The sequence below is a fragment of the Pangasianodon hypophthalmus genome, chromosome 25, assembly GCF_027358585.1.
Source record: "Pangasianodon hypophthalmus isolate fPanHyp1 chromosome 25, fPanHyp1.pri, whole genome shotgun sequence".
In the NCBI taxonomy this organism is placed as follows: Eukaryota; Metazoa; Chordata; class Actinopteri; order Siluriformes; family Pangasiidae; genus Pangasianodon; species Pangasianodon hypophthalmus.
Window position 1 is genome coordinate 13,653,755 of NC_069734.1, and position 20,219 is coordinate 13,673,973.

The following is a 20,219-nucleotide window of genomic DNA, read 5'->3' on the forward strand; positions in this document are numbered from 1 at the left end:
TTCTGCAATGACCAAACCAATCACCTAACCTGAATCCTTTTAAACATGCATTTCATTTGCTGAAGGCGAAACTGTAGGCAAAACACCCCAAGAACAATAGGACCTAAAGACAGCTACAGTAATGGCCTAGCAGAGCATCACCAGGGAAGAAAACCAGCGTCTATGGGTTCTAGACTTCAGTCAGTCATTGGCTCCAAAGGATTTGCAAAAAAAGTACTAAAATGACTATTTTAATTTATGGTTATGCTAGTTTGTACAATTACTTTTGGTCCTTTAAAAAAACATATAGAAAATGCTGTAATTCCTACACTGTTCACCTGATTTGGATGTAAATAACCTCAAATTACAGAAGAAAGTCTACACTTTGAGTGCATATTTTCTATTTAATTTCAACACCAATATACTGCGATAAACAGCTAAAAAAAACATAACCAAGTAAATGTCCAAATATTTATGGACCTGATTCTATATCCCTTGTATATTCATACACAAACAGTCATGGAAAAAAGAAAGTACACCCTCCCTCAATTCTATGTTTTTTAGTTATTAGGGCCTAAATAACAATTGTGTGGTCCTCACCAACTTCTGTAAACAAACAAATAACCTCATGTTATTAAACAAAAAACAAAACAGATTTCAATATGTAGTAATTTTTTCCCCGAAAATTAAACCAACATTCAGAAATCAGGTTGGAAAAACAAGTACACCCTAACATGTAGAACCACCTTTAGCAACAATAACTTGAAATAAATGTTTTCTGTAGGAGTTTATCAGTCTCTCAGATCGTTTTGGAGAAATTTTGACACATTCTTCTTTACAACATTACTTCTTGATCACTTGATGTTTGAGGGCACAGCTTACGCCACAGCATCTCAATGTGTGGAAGTCTGGACTTTGACTTGGACATTCCAGCACCTTCATTTTTAGCCATTCAGATGTTGAATTTCTGGTGTGCTTGAGATCATTGTCCTGTTACATGACTTCAGCCCAGCTTAAGCTGCTGGACAGATGGCCTCATATTTGTGTCAAGAATATTCTGGTATAAAGAGTTCATCATTGTCTCAGTGATTGCAAGTTTCCCAGGTCCTCTGGCTGCAAAACCTAGCCCAAATCATCACCTTGCTTGACAGTTGGTATGAGGTGTTTGGGTTGATACGCTGTGTTTGGTTTTGCTAAACATTGTGCTGTGCATGTCAAACATCTCCACTTTGGTCTTGTCAGTCCAAAGGATAATGTTCCAGAACTTTTATGGTTTGTTCAGATGCAAATTTGCAAACCTAAGTTGTGCTGCCATATTCTTGTTGGAGAGGAGGGGCTTTTTCCTAACCACCCTTCCCTGAAAGCCATACTTGTTCAGTCTTTTTCTGATTGTGTTGTCATGAACATAAATATTTAATGTGCTTACAGATGTCTGCAGGTCACATGATGTAGCTCTTGTGGTTTTCTTTATATCTCTGAGCATTAAATGGTTTGACCTTGGACTGAATTTCCTGGGAGGCCCACTCCTGAAAAGATTGGCAACTGTCTTGAAGGCTCTCCATTTGTAAACAATCCGTCTCACTGTAGAATGGTGAATTTCAAATTGTTTGAAGATGGCCTTATAAGCCTTCCCAAATTCATGAGCAGTAACAATTGCTTCTCTGAGGTCATGGGTCATGTCCTTTCTTCTTGACATGATATAGACACACACCTCGGGTTCTGCAGAACACCAAACTGCCACATATTCTGCTTTTATAGGGTTAGTCATGCTCCTTGATATTTAACTAATCTTGTGCATTTCTTTAGTAACACCTGGCTGCTAATTACTCTCTTAAGGATTTTGGAACTAGGAAGGATATACTTATTTTTTTCACCCCTGGTTTCTGAATGTTGCTTTACTTTTGGGAAAAAAATTAAATCTGTTGTGTTTTTTTGTTGTCACCTAGGGTTAATTGTTTATAGAAGTTGGTGAGGACCCCACAATTGTTATTTAAGTCCTAATAACTAAAAACATTGAATTGAAGGAGTGTGGTTTCATTGTCCCATGACTGTATATACATATATACTGTATATACACACATGCATATGTAAAAAAGGAGAGAGAAAGAGAGATTGAGAGAAAAGAGATATCAGGGTGGAAATTTCTAAAGAGGGAATAAACGTGTAGATGGTGGATAAATGCGTACTATAAATCAAACATTAGTAATTACTGATGGGTTGTTAGGTGCGTCTTACATGGTACGTGTGAGTGTTCATCTAAACTAATACATTCTTGAGGGTGTGTTTTGTGATGTTTTCTATAAATGATCTTATATTGAGGAAAAGTTAGTATGTTAACTCTAGTCATATTAAATGCGGATTTACAAATTTAACATCCATTTTAATGTTGAGGTCTTTTCCCCATTTGTTGACTAGGAGTGATACAGTGTCTTCACTGGATAATAGACTTTCAAATTTGTACATTTTTTTCCATTATTGGAGGTGATTCTAATTAGTTGTAAGAAATACTGCTTTTTGCTTTGATTGCATTTGAATATAGTATATAGTGCAGCGGCTAGCAATGCTGCCTCACAGCTCCAGGGTCCCAAGTTTGATCCTTAGTTTGGGTTACTCTGTGCATGTTCTCTCTGTGTCCATGCGGGCTTCCTCCAGGTACTCTGGTTTCCTCCTGCATTGCAAAAACGTGCCAGTAGGAGGATTGGTTAAAATAAATTGCCCCTAGGTGTGAATGAGTGTCTGAAAGTGCATGGTGCTCTGTAATGGACTGGCATCCTGTCCAGGTTGTATTCCTGCTTCATATCTACCATGTGCTTTTCTGCCTTCCTGTCAGCTCAAACCAGTCTGGCCATTCTCATCAACAAGACGTTTCCTCCCACAGTACTGCTGTTCACTGGGTGTTTTTTGTTTTTTGAGCCTTTCTGTGTAACCTCCAGAGACTGTTGTGCATGAAAATCCCAGGAAATCAGTAGGCTCTAAAATACTCAAAGCAGCTGGAAATAGTAAAAGACACTGAGTCCATCTGGCACCTACAAAGTCACCAACACATGCCACTGTCAAAGTCACATTTTTCCCCCCATTCTGATGTTTGATGTGAACATTATCAGAAGCTCTTGACCTGTATCTGCATGTTTTTTTGCATTGTGCTTCTGCCACATGATTGTCTGTTTGAATAATTGCATACAAGTGTTCCTAATAAAAGTGGCAGGTGACTATGTGTCTTTTCTCAACAGGAGATCAACTAGTGTTGCTCTAGTCACTAGTGTGACTAGAGCTTCATGGTGTCTGTTTAATATTGACTTTAAGGAGCTTAACCTGTTTTGTGTCACATTCTCTGATTTAATGCTGCAATGCGAATAATTCAGGTATGCTTTTTATGCTGTAATTGGGTAAGAAGATTAATAATTGTGCTTTGGGTGGTCCAGGTGTGGTCACAGACAATCTTGCCATGTTTGGGAACAGTTGGATGGAGGAGGAGCCACAGCAACTCACATGTCCGATGGTGCCATCTCTCTATTCATTTCCCTGTTCTGCACAAGAACCCCATAATCTGCTGGTACTGTATACACATATATGTGAATTAATACTGTACATAGAAAATGCCCAAGTAATGCAGGACTTTTTAATGCAGAAAGTGGAGGAGGTGTGCACATCTTTACTGAAAGATCCATTTAAATCCTGCCATGAATTTGTCAGTCCATATTCATACATGGCCAGCTGCTCTAATGACCTCTGCCTGTAAGTATCAGATCACTGACACTGACACCATATTAGAAACTACAAAGACTACAAAGAGTTTTTTCTAAATAACCTCATCTCTCCATAACTAATGTAGGGTTTTTTTCCTCTCTTTTTTAATTTTATTGCATATTTAATCATCCAGTGCTTGAATTTATTTGACCGTTGTAGTCATGCATAGACTTGAGACAAGTACATATTTACGTCTGTGGACTTGAAGATGTGCTGATGCACCCTATCCCGCATTCTTGGACATCGTACTGACACATTTAATTTAAAGGACCACTTAAAAAAATACTGATGAAATTGAATGAAAGGTACTAGGGACCAATTGATTTCACTGAGTGTAAACGTAAGCTATTATATGTATGTGTATGTTAATTTAAAAAAGTATCCAAATTTGCTAGCTAATAAGCTGCCATCAGTTTCACTTTTTTATTGTATACAAATGGCCTAACTGTGCATGAGGATATTAAGCACAGTTCAGCAGTAGTAAAGTTTATCTAACGTTAGACTATTGTATTGTGTAATATAAAGCAGTAGATAATGTAAAGCTAGCTGTGCTTTTGTTGTTTCTTTGTACCATAACATGCTGTTCTATCTAACCCCTCCTAACCAGGGACAAAGAGAATCACCTAGATGTCTTCTTGTATGCATGCACACGCATGCAGAGATCTTCAACAAAGTCACAAAATGTGACCGTCTAGCTAGCCCAGTAGTTTAGCCACATTGGCAGTCTCACCGGCACAAGAGTCAGCTTCCCTCCATCACCTATATTACTCTCCATGTAGTTACATTTTACTACCGTGTATTACTAAAGTATTTTCTGCACCGTAACACATGCTGATCTCAGTATATTGCTTAGTTGGCTGTTTCAGATAATACGCAGCTTCTGCACTGAGTGACTAATGAGCTTTTTCTACCAGATTCACACTCATACATTTAATGTCTGAACCCCTTTGAAGCCAATGAGGAGCACCAGCAGTGCATTTGCTATCTCAGCAGTTAGGAAACAGTTTTTACTTCAGACATCCCCTGACCTGACTGTGCAACAACACTGACTTGCGTGCCAGGTGGCCGATTTATCATGATTTTGGATTGAATCTGGCAATTTGTTAGGTGTGAACACTATATATGGACAATGACTAATAAGCACAGTAAAAAGACCAGAAATTTATCTGAGGCACACTGTAGATGTATGGCCAACCTGGTGTCAGACATGACTTACTGAAATCAGTAATTCTAGCAGTGAAGCCTTGCCAGAAGGTCATTGAATAGAGCCCATTTTATTGCCCATAGGACCATTCTTCTTACTTGTTCAGATATCCGTCAGTCTAATTGCACAATGTTCTAGCACCAAGTCCATAGTGAAATCGTATGATACCTCATGCATGGCACATGCAGGCAATTCATTAAATATGCTATTGCTTGTATTGGAGTGATTGTTTCAATCTGCAGATATTGATCCCTCTATGGAGGGCCATCAAGAGAAGCCTAGCTCCTAGAAATGGGTCACTTGGGCCAGGACATGGGGCAGCTTTCCATATACAAATAGACCAGCCTCATGGCACCCTTAGGTTACTGTGGTCTAATTCTACATTTCAAGACCACAAAACTCCATCAGCATTGTTTGAGACTTAAACACTACTGTTCAGAACAAGGGGTTCTACTCAGCATACTTTCTTGTTCAGAAGAAAGGCTGTAGTTTCTGTCTGATTCTAGATTTGAGAGGACTGAATTGGTTCCTAAAAGCCCTCCCCATTCACATTCTAAGGCTATTATATATATTTCATGCAAGAAGCCACAGGACTGGTTCATATCAGTGGATCTGCACAATGAACACTCCACATAAAAGTTTTAAAATTTGACCTTTCTCTACATCAAGGGTGATCTCAAGATGTATGCAAGCAGTTCTCTTAACTCTGATGGCCAGAGGATCAGGATACTACCATGATTGGATGGCTGGCTCCTAGGTGCCTCCTACTCACACACACATTATGGTGCTCTATCTAACCTAACCTTATTACAACCTTTCTGAGAAGAGTAAGGTAGTTTCATCCAACACTCTGTCTCCCACAACCTGCCATGGGATCTCCGACCCTGTGTTGGAGTCCCTTAAGACCTGCAAGATGAATGCTCAACCCCCACCATAACATGCCACCCTCCACATGCCAGTGTCTCCTCCTCATGGGCATCACTTAAAGGTGTGCTCTTCCAAGATGTCTGCACTGCTGCTACCCAGATATTATTCTGCTCTTTCTCCAGGCTCTTCAGGGTTAACTTCACCCCTCCCAGTGGTGTGAGTGTGGTATTCATTTGTAAACACCTTTCCAGCCAGTCCTCATGACATAACCCTGTGAGATGTGAAATAGGACACTAGTTACATATCTACCTGTGGTTCAGTGAACACTGAATAAACACCAGTGTTCCTTGTCATATCGAACCCACACTGATTTAGGAACTTTGGTGAGAAGGTTCCAAAGAAACAATGGCTGTATGACAACAGTCATACTATTTATAGCAAATACTTTGTCATATGGTGAATTTGTGACTTTGTTGGAAGGTTTCAGCATGCACACACAAGAAGGTAGTCAGGTGATTCTCAGCTCCCCTGGTTCATAGAATCACATTTAGATACATGGCTGGTGTTTTGCATTATTATTGAACATACAGTAGGTTTGAAAACCTAGATGATTTATGAGATCTTGATTAATTGATTAAATTTATATCATAGTAATTTTATTTCTTTTGGTGATAATATTGTGTGTGTGTGTTTCATATTTTTTGTAATGTTACTAATTCCAATGGGTAGGTCTGGTTCCAGTGGTGATATGGTTTGTCAAGTGTTCACTGAATATACAAGAGCATGTGCTCATGCTGGACACCCATTACACAACTGGAGAACACATTTTCCTCTATGTGGTATGTAACACTTAAGCAATATTTGCTGGTTAGTGTTGAGTTATATGATGAATTGTATGATATTTGTTGTGTATAATGTCATGTCTGAATTTGTATTTGTATTTGAAAGAGAATGAGTTAGATAATAAAAAATAGTATGGTATTGAATCTTATATTAGAGAAATGACTCCTTTGCAACTGTACATGTGTGTTTTGTAATATGCATGGTGTTATGCATTTTTTTTTTAATCATTTGTATAGTTTGAAGTTTATGGAATGTGAAATCTTTGAATTTGATTTTGGTTTGTGCAGGGATTGAATGCCCTGCAGAGCTCCTTTACAAAGAGTGCATCACATGTTGTCCTGTGCACTGCAATATTGAACACATCTGCATTGACAGCAAACTACAGTGTTTGGATGGCTGCTACTGTCCAGACGGTGAATAAGAAATTAAACTTGCATTTTGTTTATACTTATGAAACCATCATTTACAGTTCCCTCCAAAAGTATTGGAATGGCAAGGCTAATACATCTGTTTTTGCTAAACACTGAAGACATTTGAGTTTTAACTCAAAAGATGTATATGAGATAATAGATCAGAATTTCAACTTTCATTTCCTGATATTTACATCTATCCATGCAATTCAGACTAAAAATTTCAGTGACAGACAATGAAAAAAAAATGTGGAAATTCATAGGCTTAGGATTTGTAACAATTTAGAGAGGTACACAATATGGCCAAAAGATTGTGGACACCTGACCAACACCCCCATATGTCTCCATTCCAAATCCATGGGCATCAACATGGAGTTGGTCCCCCCTCGTATAACAGCCTCTACTCCTTTGGGAAGGCTTACCACTAGATTTTGGAACGTAGCTGTGGGAATTTCTGCCCATTCAGCCACAAGAGCATTGGTGAGGTTGGGCACTGATCTCATCCGAATTCATCCCAAATGTGTTTGGTGGGGTTGAGGTCAAGGCTCTGGTCACTTGAGTTCTTCCACATCAAGCTACCATGTTGGCAAACCATGCTTTTATGAACCCTTGAGTTTGGGCCCTTTAGTTGCAGTGAAGGAAAATCTTAATGCTACCGCATACAAAGACATCCTAGACAAATGTATGCTTACAACTTTGAGGCAACAGTTTGGGGAAGGCCCACATATTGGTGTGATGGTCAGGTGTCCACATACTTTTGACCATATAGTGTGTTGTAGGTAGCTGCATTTTTTTTTTCTGTTGATAGAAGAGCACATTCAAATACTGTTAAGCCTCTTTTAGGCAAGTATTTATTTATTTATTTATTTGTTTGTTTATCGAAAAATATGAGTTCTTGCTTCTTACACAGAATTCTATATTTTTCTGTGAATATCAGTCCATACTGTTATCAAAGACTTGATCTGACTTTGACATTGTGATGCTATGACTAAAACAAGTTTTAATTTAACTAACTGCAATTAAATACTGTTTATTCGCTGAATACCCCCCATCGACCCATCCTTTATTTAACCCATGGCCTTGCCAGAAATGCTAGACATAACAAAGAAAATGGCATAAAGGGGTTAAAAAAAAAAGAAACAAAAAAATGAAATACTAACAGGGCTACTCCCTGCCTGAAAACAAATGAAGTGGTCCACAATTCTTAGCAGCATTTGTGCTCTTCGAAGAAGCAGTGGCACTGTTCCATCCTGAAAGCTATTTTTTTTTTTTGAAAAAGCATGTATCTGTTTAGCTCCCTAAATAGATTCTCTCAATTGTTACACTGAACTGTGAAAAAGAAAAACAAATTGCAAAAATACAGACCTATCTTATGTATTTCCATATTGACTATCACCATGCAGTGATGGTTGGTTGAGATGAACATGTTCTTCTCCCATTGTAAACCCCACATTTGCACACAAATGTTTCAACCTCTCAACCCTGCTGAAAAATCCGGCTTGGTTTAACCAGCTACCAAAAAGCCACAATTTAACAAGCCACACTGGTCAAGCTGGGAGACCATCTTTGCCAGCTGGTAAGTGCTCGTAGAAATGAAACTAGTAATAAGGAAGCTGGAAAATAACTTGCCAGATGGCAATGAAGGTCAGACCAATCTGAATTTTTCAGTAGGGAAATGTTTCATTCTCTCATGCAGTTTCACTTTCTTGTTGGAGAATTCACCCTCTCTCACTCACTAAGGGTTTATTCTCTTTTTCATTTTTCATGTTCCGTGCTCACAGATACCTTTTTTGTGCACGATTCATGGCAGCTTGTGCTCTGTTTTAACGACCATGCTTGCTGTTCTGAGCATGCATGTCATCTGTCCTTGCCATACGTACAGTCATGGGTAAAAAAGTACACCCTCCTTTTAATTTTATGTTTTTATTTATCAGGGCCTAAATAACAATTGAATGGTCCTCACCTACCTCTATAAACAAACAACTAACCTCAGACGACAACAAAAAACACAACAGATTACAATATGTAATTATTTTTTCCTGAAAATTAAAGGAACATTCAGATACCAGGTGGGAAAAAATAAGTAAACTCTTTGTGTTCTGGATAACTCAGGTGTTTGTCTACATCATGCCAAGAAGAATGAACATCAGCCATGGCCTCAGAGAAGCAATTGTTGCTGCTCATCAATCTGGGAAGTGTTATAAGGCCATTTTCAAACAATTTGAAATTCACTGTTCTACAGTGAGAAGGATTGTTTACAAATGGAGGGCCTTCCAGACAGTTGCCAATCTTCCCAGGAGTGGGCATTCCAGCAAGTTCAGTGCAAGGTTGGACCGTTTAATGCTCAGAGACATTAAAAAAACCCTGAAGAGCTACAGCATGTGACCTACAGGCCTCTGTAAGCACATTAAATGGTTACATTCATGATAGCTCAATCAGAAAAAGGCTGAACAAGTATGACTTTCATGGAAAGGTGGCCAGGAAAAAGCCCCTTCTCTCCAAAAAGAATATGACTTAGGTTTGCAAAATTGCATCTGAACAAACTGCAAAAGTTCTGGAACATTATCCTTTGGACTGATGAAACCAAAGAGGAGATGTTTGGTCATCATGCACAGCACCATGTTTGGCAAAAACTAAAACTGTATATCACCCCAAACACCTTATACCAACTGTCAAGCCTGGTGGTGGAGAGGTAATGATTTGGGTTTGTTTTGCAGCCATGGGACCTGGGAAACAAGCAGTCATTGAGATAACGATGAGCACCACTTTATACCAGAATATTCTTGACACAAATGTGAGGTCATCTGTCCAGCAGCTTAAGCTGGACTGGAATTGGGTAATGCAACAGGACACTGATCATAAGCACACTAGCAAACCAACATCTAAATGACCAAATAAGAAAAAAATCAAATTGTTGGAATGGCCAAGTCAAAGTCCAGACCTCATTCTCATTGAGATGCTGTGGCAGGATCTTAAGAAAGTTTACATAAACGAATGCTCTCAAACATCAATGAACTGAAGCAATGTTGTAAAGAAGAGTGGGACAAAATTTCTCCAAAACAATGTGAGAGACTGATAAACTCCTAAAGAAAATGTTTACTTCAAGTTAGTTTTGCTAAAGGTGGTTCTACATTTCTGAATTATAGGGTGTACATATTTTTTCGCACCTGGTTGGTTTACTTTTTTGAAAAAATGACTACATATTAAAATCTTTTTTTTAGGTTATTTGTTTGTTTACAGAAGGTGGTGAGGACCACACAATTGTTATTTAGACCCTGATGAATAAAAACAGGAGGAGGGTATACTTTCTTTTTCCCAGGACTATATTTTATGCCTGTACTGTACTGTATGTGACAAGTGAATAGACTGTGTTTGTGTTTGTGTTTGTGTGTGTGTTGACAGATCTAATCTATGAGGATGGCATCTGTGTGAAGCCGTCAGACTGTCCTTGTGAACACCGGGGAATGCTGTACCCCTCAGGACACACTATACAGGAGGAGTGTAACAATTGGTTAGACACAACATAACCTCTATATAATGTCTACATACTGTAATATTTAGACATAAGATTTAAGACATATGTATTTTTTTTAAATTGGAAATATAATGGTATGTAAATAGCATTATAGAAATATTTCCATTGACTCTATACCTGTAATGTCTCCATCTCTTTTAGCACATGTGTCGGGGGTGTGTGGAACTGCACGGATCACAGCTGCCCAGGTTCATGCCCTTTCAATCTTTAACTCTATCCTTCTTTTCCCTCTTATTCAGTCTCTATTGCTTTTACCTACTCCTCCTTCCTAAAAATGGCTTTTAGAGTAGCTTCCACTAATAGACTATTGTCCTATGTTCGTGATTGTCAGTGGCTTAGCAGGGTGGTGGTGTGCAACCTTGGGTTTGATATATTATGGCAGTTCCATTTGCTAATTCGTGGGTGGTGAACATAACATGCATACAGCACAAATAGCATTATTTTGCACTTGCATTGTTTAGTCACCCCAGACATCAAATTAATGTCTCACTTAGTTTGTTTGATCACATTTTATTGGCTACCAGCTGCTGTGGTGAAAAACAGGATTAACCAATTGGGATCATGTATTTCCACATTTCTATTTGAAAGATACTAGCCAGAGTGACTAGATGTCTACTGCAGGGTAGATCTGGTTTTATAAGGTAAGATGTCTTCTATCCCATTTTACTAGCGCATTATTTTAAGCATTTTCAGTGGAACTGTCATAAAGGTATTTTTTCCTACACCTATTAATGTTATTAATATGTCAAGTCTGATAGTAGACCCTGACTTAAATAATTAAATGACAAATTCTGTGTACTTGTTGTACTTATCAGTACAGATCAAACAATGATTTTATTTAATTCAGTTCAATTCAATATTATTTGAATAGAATGGGCATTGCAATAGAATAGAATGGGCATTGCACAAAACAGCTTTACAGATATGGATTTAGGTGTAGATTCCTTATGGGCAAGCCAACGGTGATGGTGGCAAAGAAAAACTTCTTGAGACAACATGAGGAAGAAATTTTGAGAGGAACCAGACTCAAAATGGAACCCAACCTCTTCTGGGTGACATCAGATAGTGGGAATATGAATCGTTACTTATCTACTGAGCCACCACTGCCTTCTTTACATATCATATTCATGATATTTGCCACATATGCATATAATTTACCGAAAGCTCATCCTAGCCTCTTTAACTCCTAGCTTGTTATTCAGATATTCATCATATGCACTGATATCACTTTTCTCATTTTTTAATTATCTGATATCAGGATTGTGTTTATCAGATGACTGTCTGCAAGGTTCTATTTCCAGGTTATGCAAAACACTGGAAACAGAATAAAATATGTGCATGTTAAATTCAATGCCATAACAGTTAGATACTGATCCAGAGTTTCAGGACACTATTGGAATGGTAAATTCTTATTTTGGACCACAGATAAATTTATGCAGGTGTAGGTACTGAGACAATACATTGTAAGCACAAACCTCAGGTTTGAAAATAATTTGACTCAGTGCTAAATTCTTTTAAAACTTCAAGAAAATATATTGTGTTCTAACTACTGTTAAGTAGCTAGAATTAGAAATATAGTCCCCTCCAAAAGTATTGGAATGGCAAGGCTAGTTATTTTGAATTTGAGATAAAAAGGTGAATATGAGACTTCAGCTGTTATTTCCTGATATTTACATCTAGATGTGTTAAACAACTTACAGTAGAACAAGGCACCTTTGGGGGCAGAACACAATTTTTAGGTGAGCAAAAGTATAGGAACAGATAAAGTAAATAACACCTAATATTTGATTACATATACCTTGCTTGCAATAACTGACATCACCAAACTGTTGCATTCTTCTTTTGTGAGGCTTTTCCAGGCTTGTACCACAGCTTCTTTCAGTTGTTGTTTGTTTTAAAAAAATAGGTGAGTTCAAACAAAAGGTACCGTGTTCTACATTAACACATCTAGGTGTAAATGGAAATGAAAGCTGAAATTCAGCTCTATCGTCTCATATTTATCTATATATTATCATATTTATTATCTCAAACCCAAATGTCTTCAGTGCATAGCAAAAAAAAAATTCCAATACTTTTAGAGGGGACTGTAGCCGTTAGCAGTGTGTACAAATATTCGAATACCTGGGTATCTCTTTGAGGCACCAGTATTTGAATACTTATATCACTTTCTGGGTATTTGTTATGCTCTATGTTCACATGAAAGGGAGAAAATATGGAAAAGATAAGCAATGTATAGCTATATTTTCATGTAGAGAGAAGCACTCTAATGGTGTTGAAAGTTAGCAGTGTGCATTGGGCAAAAAGTCTTGGGAGCAGGCAGCCAAAAGCTTGTGTGACAAAAGTGATAATACATTTCCAATAACTTTCAACTCCATGACACAGATCAGGTACATTAAGTTTCCAGATTAAGCCCTTTTTACACCAGATCAATGCTGTATACACTGCATATCCCATCCACTCAATATGCATTGTCACAGTTATCATGCAAAGTTTGATAATCCTATGAGATTTTCACTGAATCTTAACCTATAACAGAATGCATGCTGCTGCAGTAGAGTTGCAGGCTGAAATAGTGAGCTGTCATCCAGTGAAGCTGACTAAGTAAAACCTGTTCTGTGAATTTAATATTTTTCATTATATTACATGTCAATATGTAAACATACTATCAGCAAGAAAGTTTAATTGCCATGGGAAAATGATACTTGTATACTTGATTGTCATATTCAAGATTTTTCTACTCTACTAGTGGTTAAATGAATATCTGTTCATTAACTCTTACAGATATTTGAATAGTAAAATAGGCACATCTTTATCTATATCCTGTATAGGGTGCTGAAGTGTGAGGAGTAGTGTGAGGAGTGCATTATATGATGTTCTTTCAGTCACTTTCATTGTACAACACAGAAGTAAATATGTAGCATACCCTATTTCACTGAAGAAAATATTTTAGCTAGATTATAAATAGTTTGAATAAGGTATTATTGGGAACAGGCTAACTGGAAGATGTTTTTATTATATGCATAACTCTAACTATAGCCCTGCAGTTCTAACGTAAAGGTAGAATGTAATGTGGTTGATAAATATGTTATGTGTGTTATATGTTGCAGGGGAATGCTCGGTTACAGGAAACATGTATTTTCAATCTTTTGATGGCCGCATTTACACCTTCCCAGCTACATGTCAGTATGTTTTAGCCAAAAGCCGAAACCCAAGCGGGTTCATTGTGACAATCCAGAATACCCCATGTGGATCTGTAAGTGCCTCGACAAATTTATAAAATGCTGTTGATTTCACTCTAATGAATAATTTTATAAATTTAGATCAATCAACTTGTAGTTGTGACTCTTAAAAATCATTTCAGTTAGATGTCAGACTACATACAAATTAAGAGAAATACTGTGAAATTGGAAATTCTGTGAAATTGTTTCACAGAAGCTGAAGGTTATGTTTGTAAACATGGTTTTACACCTGAGCGGAGGACCACCAGAATGGTTTCCTTCAGAACTAGTCAAGTATTCCCATTTGCCCATTTCCTTTTCAAGTAGCAATAGCTACTCCTCATGTCTGTCACCTTATGTCTGTCACCATGAGCTCACATGGGTAGTCTATAAAAGAGGAGCCACATCCTCCTCCTCCACTGACCATTCTCATCCACCCCGAGTGACCGAGGTGGCCTGGCAGCCCTCCACTCAGTCACAGAACCTTCCACATAACCTTCCATTCTACTTCCTCGACTGCCAGGATGGTTTTTGTTGGTTTTATTAATGGTGTTTGATTGTGTGCTTTGCCAGACAATAACAGACAGCACTTACAACCGTTAATACTGCTTTATCTTCATGATTTGCATCACGCAAAGGCTGATATTGTACTGTGGATAAGAATTGCTGTTTCACTCTATTGAGTTTGAGGATCACTGAAACTCACCACAGGGAACACATGGACTGCAATGAAGCAGACAGTATTGTCACTTACATACACTTTTGAGGAAACCCCGGGAAGAGAAGTTTCCAGTCAACTGCAAAATTCCAAAAATTCCAAGATGTCAATCAAAGTGAGGGATGAAAAGACTAAAAGATAGCGAGGGATTTAGATAAAAGATAAGGGCCCAGTGTTTGTCACCATAATGAGAAACCTTTCCATCTGCCTGCATACATTCGGTATGTATGTAGATGGAGCATGCATACTCAAGAGTGTGCATGACCCTTAGCGAACATGCCAGTATGCTGTGGGTATGCACCCAGGGCCCATTCCCATCATTTTAAGGTGAGTAGTATACTGTGCCACAGTGGCCCATTCATCTGGATGGGTGGGGACAGAGAGCATGTCAGTAACTTTAGCAAAATAGTTTGCATAGTGTGTTGAATGCATTGCAGTGTCAAACTAACAGTGATGGGTGTGGAAAAGCAAATAGCTATAGATTTGTACCAATGCATCCTGGCCAAAAGCCTTTTTGCTGCCTTGTCTGGGAGTTGTCTACTCTGCCATGGGTGTTCCAAATTAACATACCCACCTCCATATGGATTTGCCAATACCCAGGTATAGGTTTGCTGATTAGATAACTGCATGAATGTGGAGGTGTACAGGTGTTCCTAATAAAGTGAACAGTGAGTGTATGTTAACTCTTTAATATTTAATAATGATTTGATTAATATTTAATACAGGAAAAATCCTAATTTGAGAGAATCCCCACAGAAAATCACACATCCAAGCCGAGAAAACTCTCCCATTCACTGATCAGGCCTGGTTTATACTCCTACATTAAGACTTATTACGAGCTGACTATGCATCATTCATGTCTGCAGCCCTGCTCATTGACCTGTCTTCAGGTGAATGCTGATTGTTTGGCGGTCTGTCCGGTTTCATACTCAGAAATATTGTGATGAGATGTTATTTCTATTGCGAGTGTAATCGAATTCAGAATAATATTGTTTGATTCAGAGTAATATTGTTTCAAATATATCTCAAGTGTAAACTATAAAATATTAATCAATAAGGTGTAAACAATAAATTGCATCCTAATAAATTTTCCCTAATTGCATCCATTACTATATGCCAAAGTAACGGATGAAAAGCACTTTGTAAAAATCTCAGTTTAGACTTAATCATTCTGTTAGTTTCTCGGGGTGGTGTTTTTAATAAAATGTCTCCTCTATGATAAAACTTTTGCATCAGACAGACAAGTCAACAACGTGAGCATATATTTTCCTCTGTGTTTCATGTTTGCTTCACACATGGTGATACTGTATGATCATGTTTTTGTATAATGGATTTATTTACAAACATATTTAGAAAACGTCTCCAGGTTACATATGTAACCATGGTTCCCCGAGGGAACGAGACGCTGCGTCACGAAACGCTATGGGAACGCCCCCGCGTGACCGCGCTCTGAATCACGTGTCTAATCCGTCCAATGGATGGGCGAGACGTCACGGGCGGGGTGACGTAGCGACCCGGAAGCATAAAAGCCCGAGCGGCGAGCCCCGCGTTAGCTTACTGGAAAATGAAGCAAGCGCCGCAGGGACGCCGGAAGTGTGGCACCGAGACGCAGCATCTCGTTCCCTCGGGGAACCATGGTTACATACGTAACCTGGAGACGTTCCCCTTCAGGAACTCGAGCTGCGTCACGAAACGCTATGGGAACGAGTATACCCACGCCGCCAGACTTACAAGTCCCTGCCTCCAGGAGGAGGCAAGCCTAAGGCACAAGGACAGAGGAGCCGGGAGTGGCTCGGGTATCAAGGTCATAAAACCTGGCAAAGGTCAGGGGCGTGGACCATCCCGCCACGTTGCAGATGTCCTGTAAGGACACACCTGCCAGAAAGGCCTTAGAGGCCGCCACCGCTCGGGTAGAGTGAGCCTTGACCCCCAGGGGACTGGGGAGACCAGAGGACTCGAAAGCCAGAGAAATGGATTCTACAATCCACCGGCTGAGGGTCTGCTTAGAAGCAGGAAAACCCCTCTTAGGGGGACCAAAGCAAACAAGCAACTGGTCCGCCTTTCTCCACAGGGCAGTTCTGTGGATGTACGCGTCCAGTGCTCGCACTGGACACGTACAATTGAGCTTCCGATGGTCGGGCTCCCTAAAGGGAGGAGGACAGAAAGCCTGCAGCATGACCGGCCGTGGTGCCGAGGAGGGGACTTTCGGTACGTACCCCGCTCGGGGGTACAAGAATGCTTTGGCCAAACCAGGCGCAAAGTCTAAATAGGAAGGGGCCACCGAGAGGGCCTGAAGATCCCCCACTCTCCTAAGAGAGGAAATTGCCAAGAGAAAGGCAGTTTTCAACGTCAGAAGACAGTCCAAAATCTCCTCTATGGGCTCGAAGGGGGGTTTGCAGAGAGCCTCTAAAACCACGGCCAGGTCCCACGAGGGGACCCGAGATCGAGCTGGAGGTCTGATCCTCAGTGCACCGCGGAGGAAACGTGTCACCCAGGGGTGCCTGCCCACTGACTGGCCATCGAGAGGGGCGTGGCAGGCCGCAATAGCCGCCACGTACACCTTCAGGGTGGAGTGGGTCAGTCCCGCGGAGAGGCGGGCCTGCAAGAACTCCAGCACTGTACCAACTGGGCAGTGAACAGGGTCAAGCCGGCGGTCTCCGCACCAGGAAGTGAAAAGTTTCCACTTCAGGGCGTACAGTTTCCTCGTAGAGGGAGCTCTGGACTGGAGGATGGTCTCCACAACCTCGGTTGAGAGACCGGAAGCGCGGAGTTGTGCCCCCTCAGAGGCCACACCCACAGCTTCCACAGCTCCGGGCGGGGGTGAAGATGGCCCCCCGCCTGTGAGAGGAGATCCCTCCTGATCGGAATCTCCCATGGGGAGCCGTCTAGGAGGGAAATCAGGTCCGAGAACCATACTCGGCCCGGCCAGAACGGGGCTACTAACAGTAGACGAATTCCGTCCCGGCGCGCTCTCTCCAGAACTCCCGGGAGCAGAGCGACCGGAGGAAAGGCGTACAGACGCAGCCTCGGCCACGGCTGTACCATGGCATCCAGTCCAAGAGGAGCTGGATGAATCAGAGAGAACCAAAGGGGACAGTGCGACGTCTCCTGCGTCGCAAACAGATCCACCTGGGCTCTGCCGAACATACGCCATATGAGCTCCACCACCTCGGGGTGGAGTCTCCATTCCCCGGGCACCGGCCTCTGCCTCGACAGGGCGTCCGCTCCCACGTTGAGATGACCAGGGATGTAGGCCGCTCTCAATGAGAGGAGGTTCCCTTGGGACCACACAAGGATCTGGAGCGCCAGCCTGTAAAGGGGGCGGTTGATGTAAGAGACCACCGTCGTGTTGTTGGTGCGCACCAACACGTGGCGGCCTCTTAGGTCTGGGAGAAAGTGTTTCAGAGCTAGAAACACGGCCAGCATCTCCAGGCGGTTGATGTGCCAAGTGAGATGGCGGCCGCTCCACAGACCACGGGCAGGACGGCCACTCATGACCGCTCCCCATCCGGTGAGGGACGCATCCATCGCTAGCACTACGCGGCGACCAGGAGCTCCCAGGACCGGGCCCTGAGACAAGAACCCAGGTTCTCTCCACACAGCTAAGGCACAGCGGCATTGTCGCGTGACCTTGATCATGCGGAGCGGGTTTCCTCTGTTTCGGAAAAACCCCCTGGTCTTGAGCCACCACTGTAGGGGTCTCATGTGCAGCAGGCCAAACGGTATCACGTTGGACGCAGCTGCCAATAGGCCCAGCAGTCTCTGAAACTGCTTTACAGTGAGTGACCGGCCTACTTTCACTCTCGCGACCGCTGTGAGGACCGACTCGATCCGAGCAGGAGACAAACGTGCCTGCATCGCGGTCGAATCCCACACGACGCCTAGATAAGCGGTTCTCTGAGCTGGAGAAAGCACGCTTTTCTCGGCGTTTAGTCTTAACCCCAGTTCCTTCATATGGGCGAGAACGGCATCTCGATGCCGAGCCGCCATCTGCTCTGAATGAGCTAAAATCAACCAGTCGTCGATATAGTTCAGTATGCGGATGCCCTGTAGTCGCATAGGAGCCAGGGCAGCATCCACGCACTTCGTGAAGGTGCGGGGTGAGAGTGCTAGGCCGAAGGGAAGAACCCGATACTGGTAAGCTTCGCCCCCGAAAGCGAACCTCAGGAACTTCCTGTGCGGGGGAAGGATGGAGATGTGGAAATACGCATCTTTTAGGTCGATCGTGACGAACCAGTCCTCAGACCTGATCTGAGACACGACCTGAGTGACCGTAAGCATCCTGAACTTCAGTCGAGCGACTGAGAGGTTCAATTGCCGCAAGTCCAAAATGGGACGCAGCCCTCCCCCCTTCTTGGGAACAATGAAGTACCGGCTGTAGAACCCTGACTCCCTGTCGTGAGGAGGGACCACCTCGATGGCCTCCTTCCTCAGGAGAGTACGTACTTCCTGCTCCAATACCAGAGCCTGCTCGGGACCCACCACAGTGGGAAGAACCCCAGAAAAACGAGGTGGAGGCGAGCCGAACTGAATTCGGTAGCCTCTTTCTACAGTACGCAGGACCCAATGAGACACATTCGGCAGAAGTTTCCACGCTGCCAGAAAGCTCACTAAGGGAATCAGTCTCTCGAGACTGACCTCTGGTGTAATAGAAGCGGTTAGCTGGGTGCCCTGAGGCGGCGAACCGACATGGGGGAAATGAGCTAACCGCTGCGAAGGCCTCAGGAGAGGCCGCGAGCCTCCCAGACCCGCTACGTTGCCGGGCGAGAACTGGGAGAGGCGCTCGCCGGAGACCGCTGCGCCCTGAAGCACCATAGGTGGCAGTGTTGGCAGATCGACCTCCTGAGGGCACTGGGGGGACCCGGGCACCGTAAGATGAGGTGTACGCCGCGTCGCCCCAGAGGGGCCCGCCCTCGGAAGCCCTGGGCCAAAACCATCAGGGCTTCTTAGCCGCGGCCCTTCTGGACATGAGGACGGTCCTCAGATCCGCCTTAGTGCCCGAAGGGCTGGGCCCAGAGCGTCGTCGCGACTCCTGCTCCCGCCTCGGGGGAGCACGGGAGGCGACGCTCTGCTTTTGGGCCTCCCTGTAGGAGGGGGCCGTACACGGAGGGGGCTGCCCCCGCCCGGCAGCCCCACGAGCTAGAGAGCGACGGGGGAGGAACCGCTGGAACGCCGCCGCCTGAGCACGGGCCTGCTGGTATCTCTCGACGACGGAGTCTACCGCATCGCCAAACAGGCCCGAGGGAGTAAGCGAGGCGTCCATGAGCACGACCCTGTCCTTCTCTTTCATATCGGACAGGGTCAGCCAGAGATGCCTCTCCGCCGCCACCAGGACTGCCATAGACCGACCGATAGCACGGGCGGTCTCCTTGGTGGCACGGAGGGACAGATCAGCGGCCCGCCTGAGCTCAGCTACCTGCTCAGACGTACTCTCCCCCTGCTCATCCAGCTCTGTAAGCAGGTCAGCCTGGTACGCCTGTAACACCGCCATGGTGTGCAGACACGCACCGGCCTGACCTGCTGCCGTGTACGCCTTGCCTACCAGCGCTGAGGTGGTCCGCAGCGGCTTGGTAGGCAACGCCGGAGCCTTCAGGGACGATGCAGCAGCAGGGGACAGATAGCTGGCTAGCGTCTGTTCAACCCTGGGCATCGCCCTGTAACCGGAGTAGTCCAGCCCCGCCACATTAGTGTAATGGGA

The 20,219-nt window shown here is 42.7% G+C and overlaps 1 protein-coding gene across 1 annotated transcript in view; it reads left to right on the forward strand.

The window, feature by feature from the left end:
• otog (otogelin) overlaps positions 1-20,219 on the forward strand; it is a 103,189-nt gene that overhangs the window by 17,636 nt on the left and 65,334 nt on the right. The window contains exons 9-15 of the mRNA XM_034299740.2: positions 3,402-3,532; positions 3,608-3,714; positions 6,527-6,636; positions 6,928-7,053; positions 10,453-10,561; positions 10,727-10,773; positions 13,693-13,838. Of these exons, the coding sequence (XP_034155631.2) occupies positions 3,402-3,532; positions 3,608-3,714; positions 6,527-6,636; positions 6,928-7,053; positions 10,453-10,561; positions 10,727-10,773; positions 13,693-13,838 (776 nt within the window). The remainder of the gene's footprint in view (positions 1-3,401; positions 3,533-3,607; positions 3,715-6,526; positions 6,637-6,927; positions 7,054-10,452; positions 10,562-10,726; positions 10,774-13,692; positions 13,839-20,219) is intronic.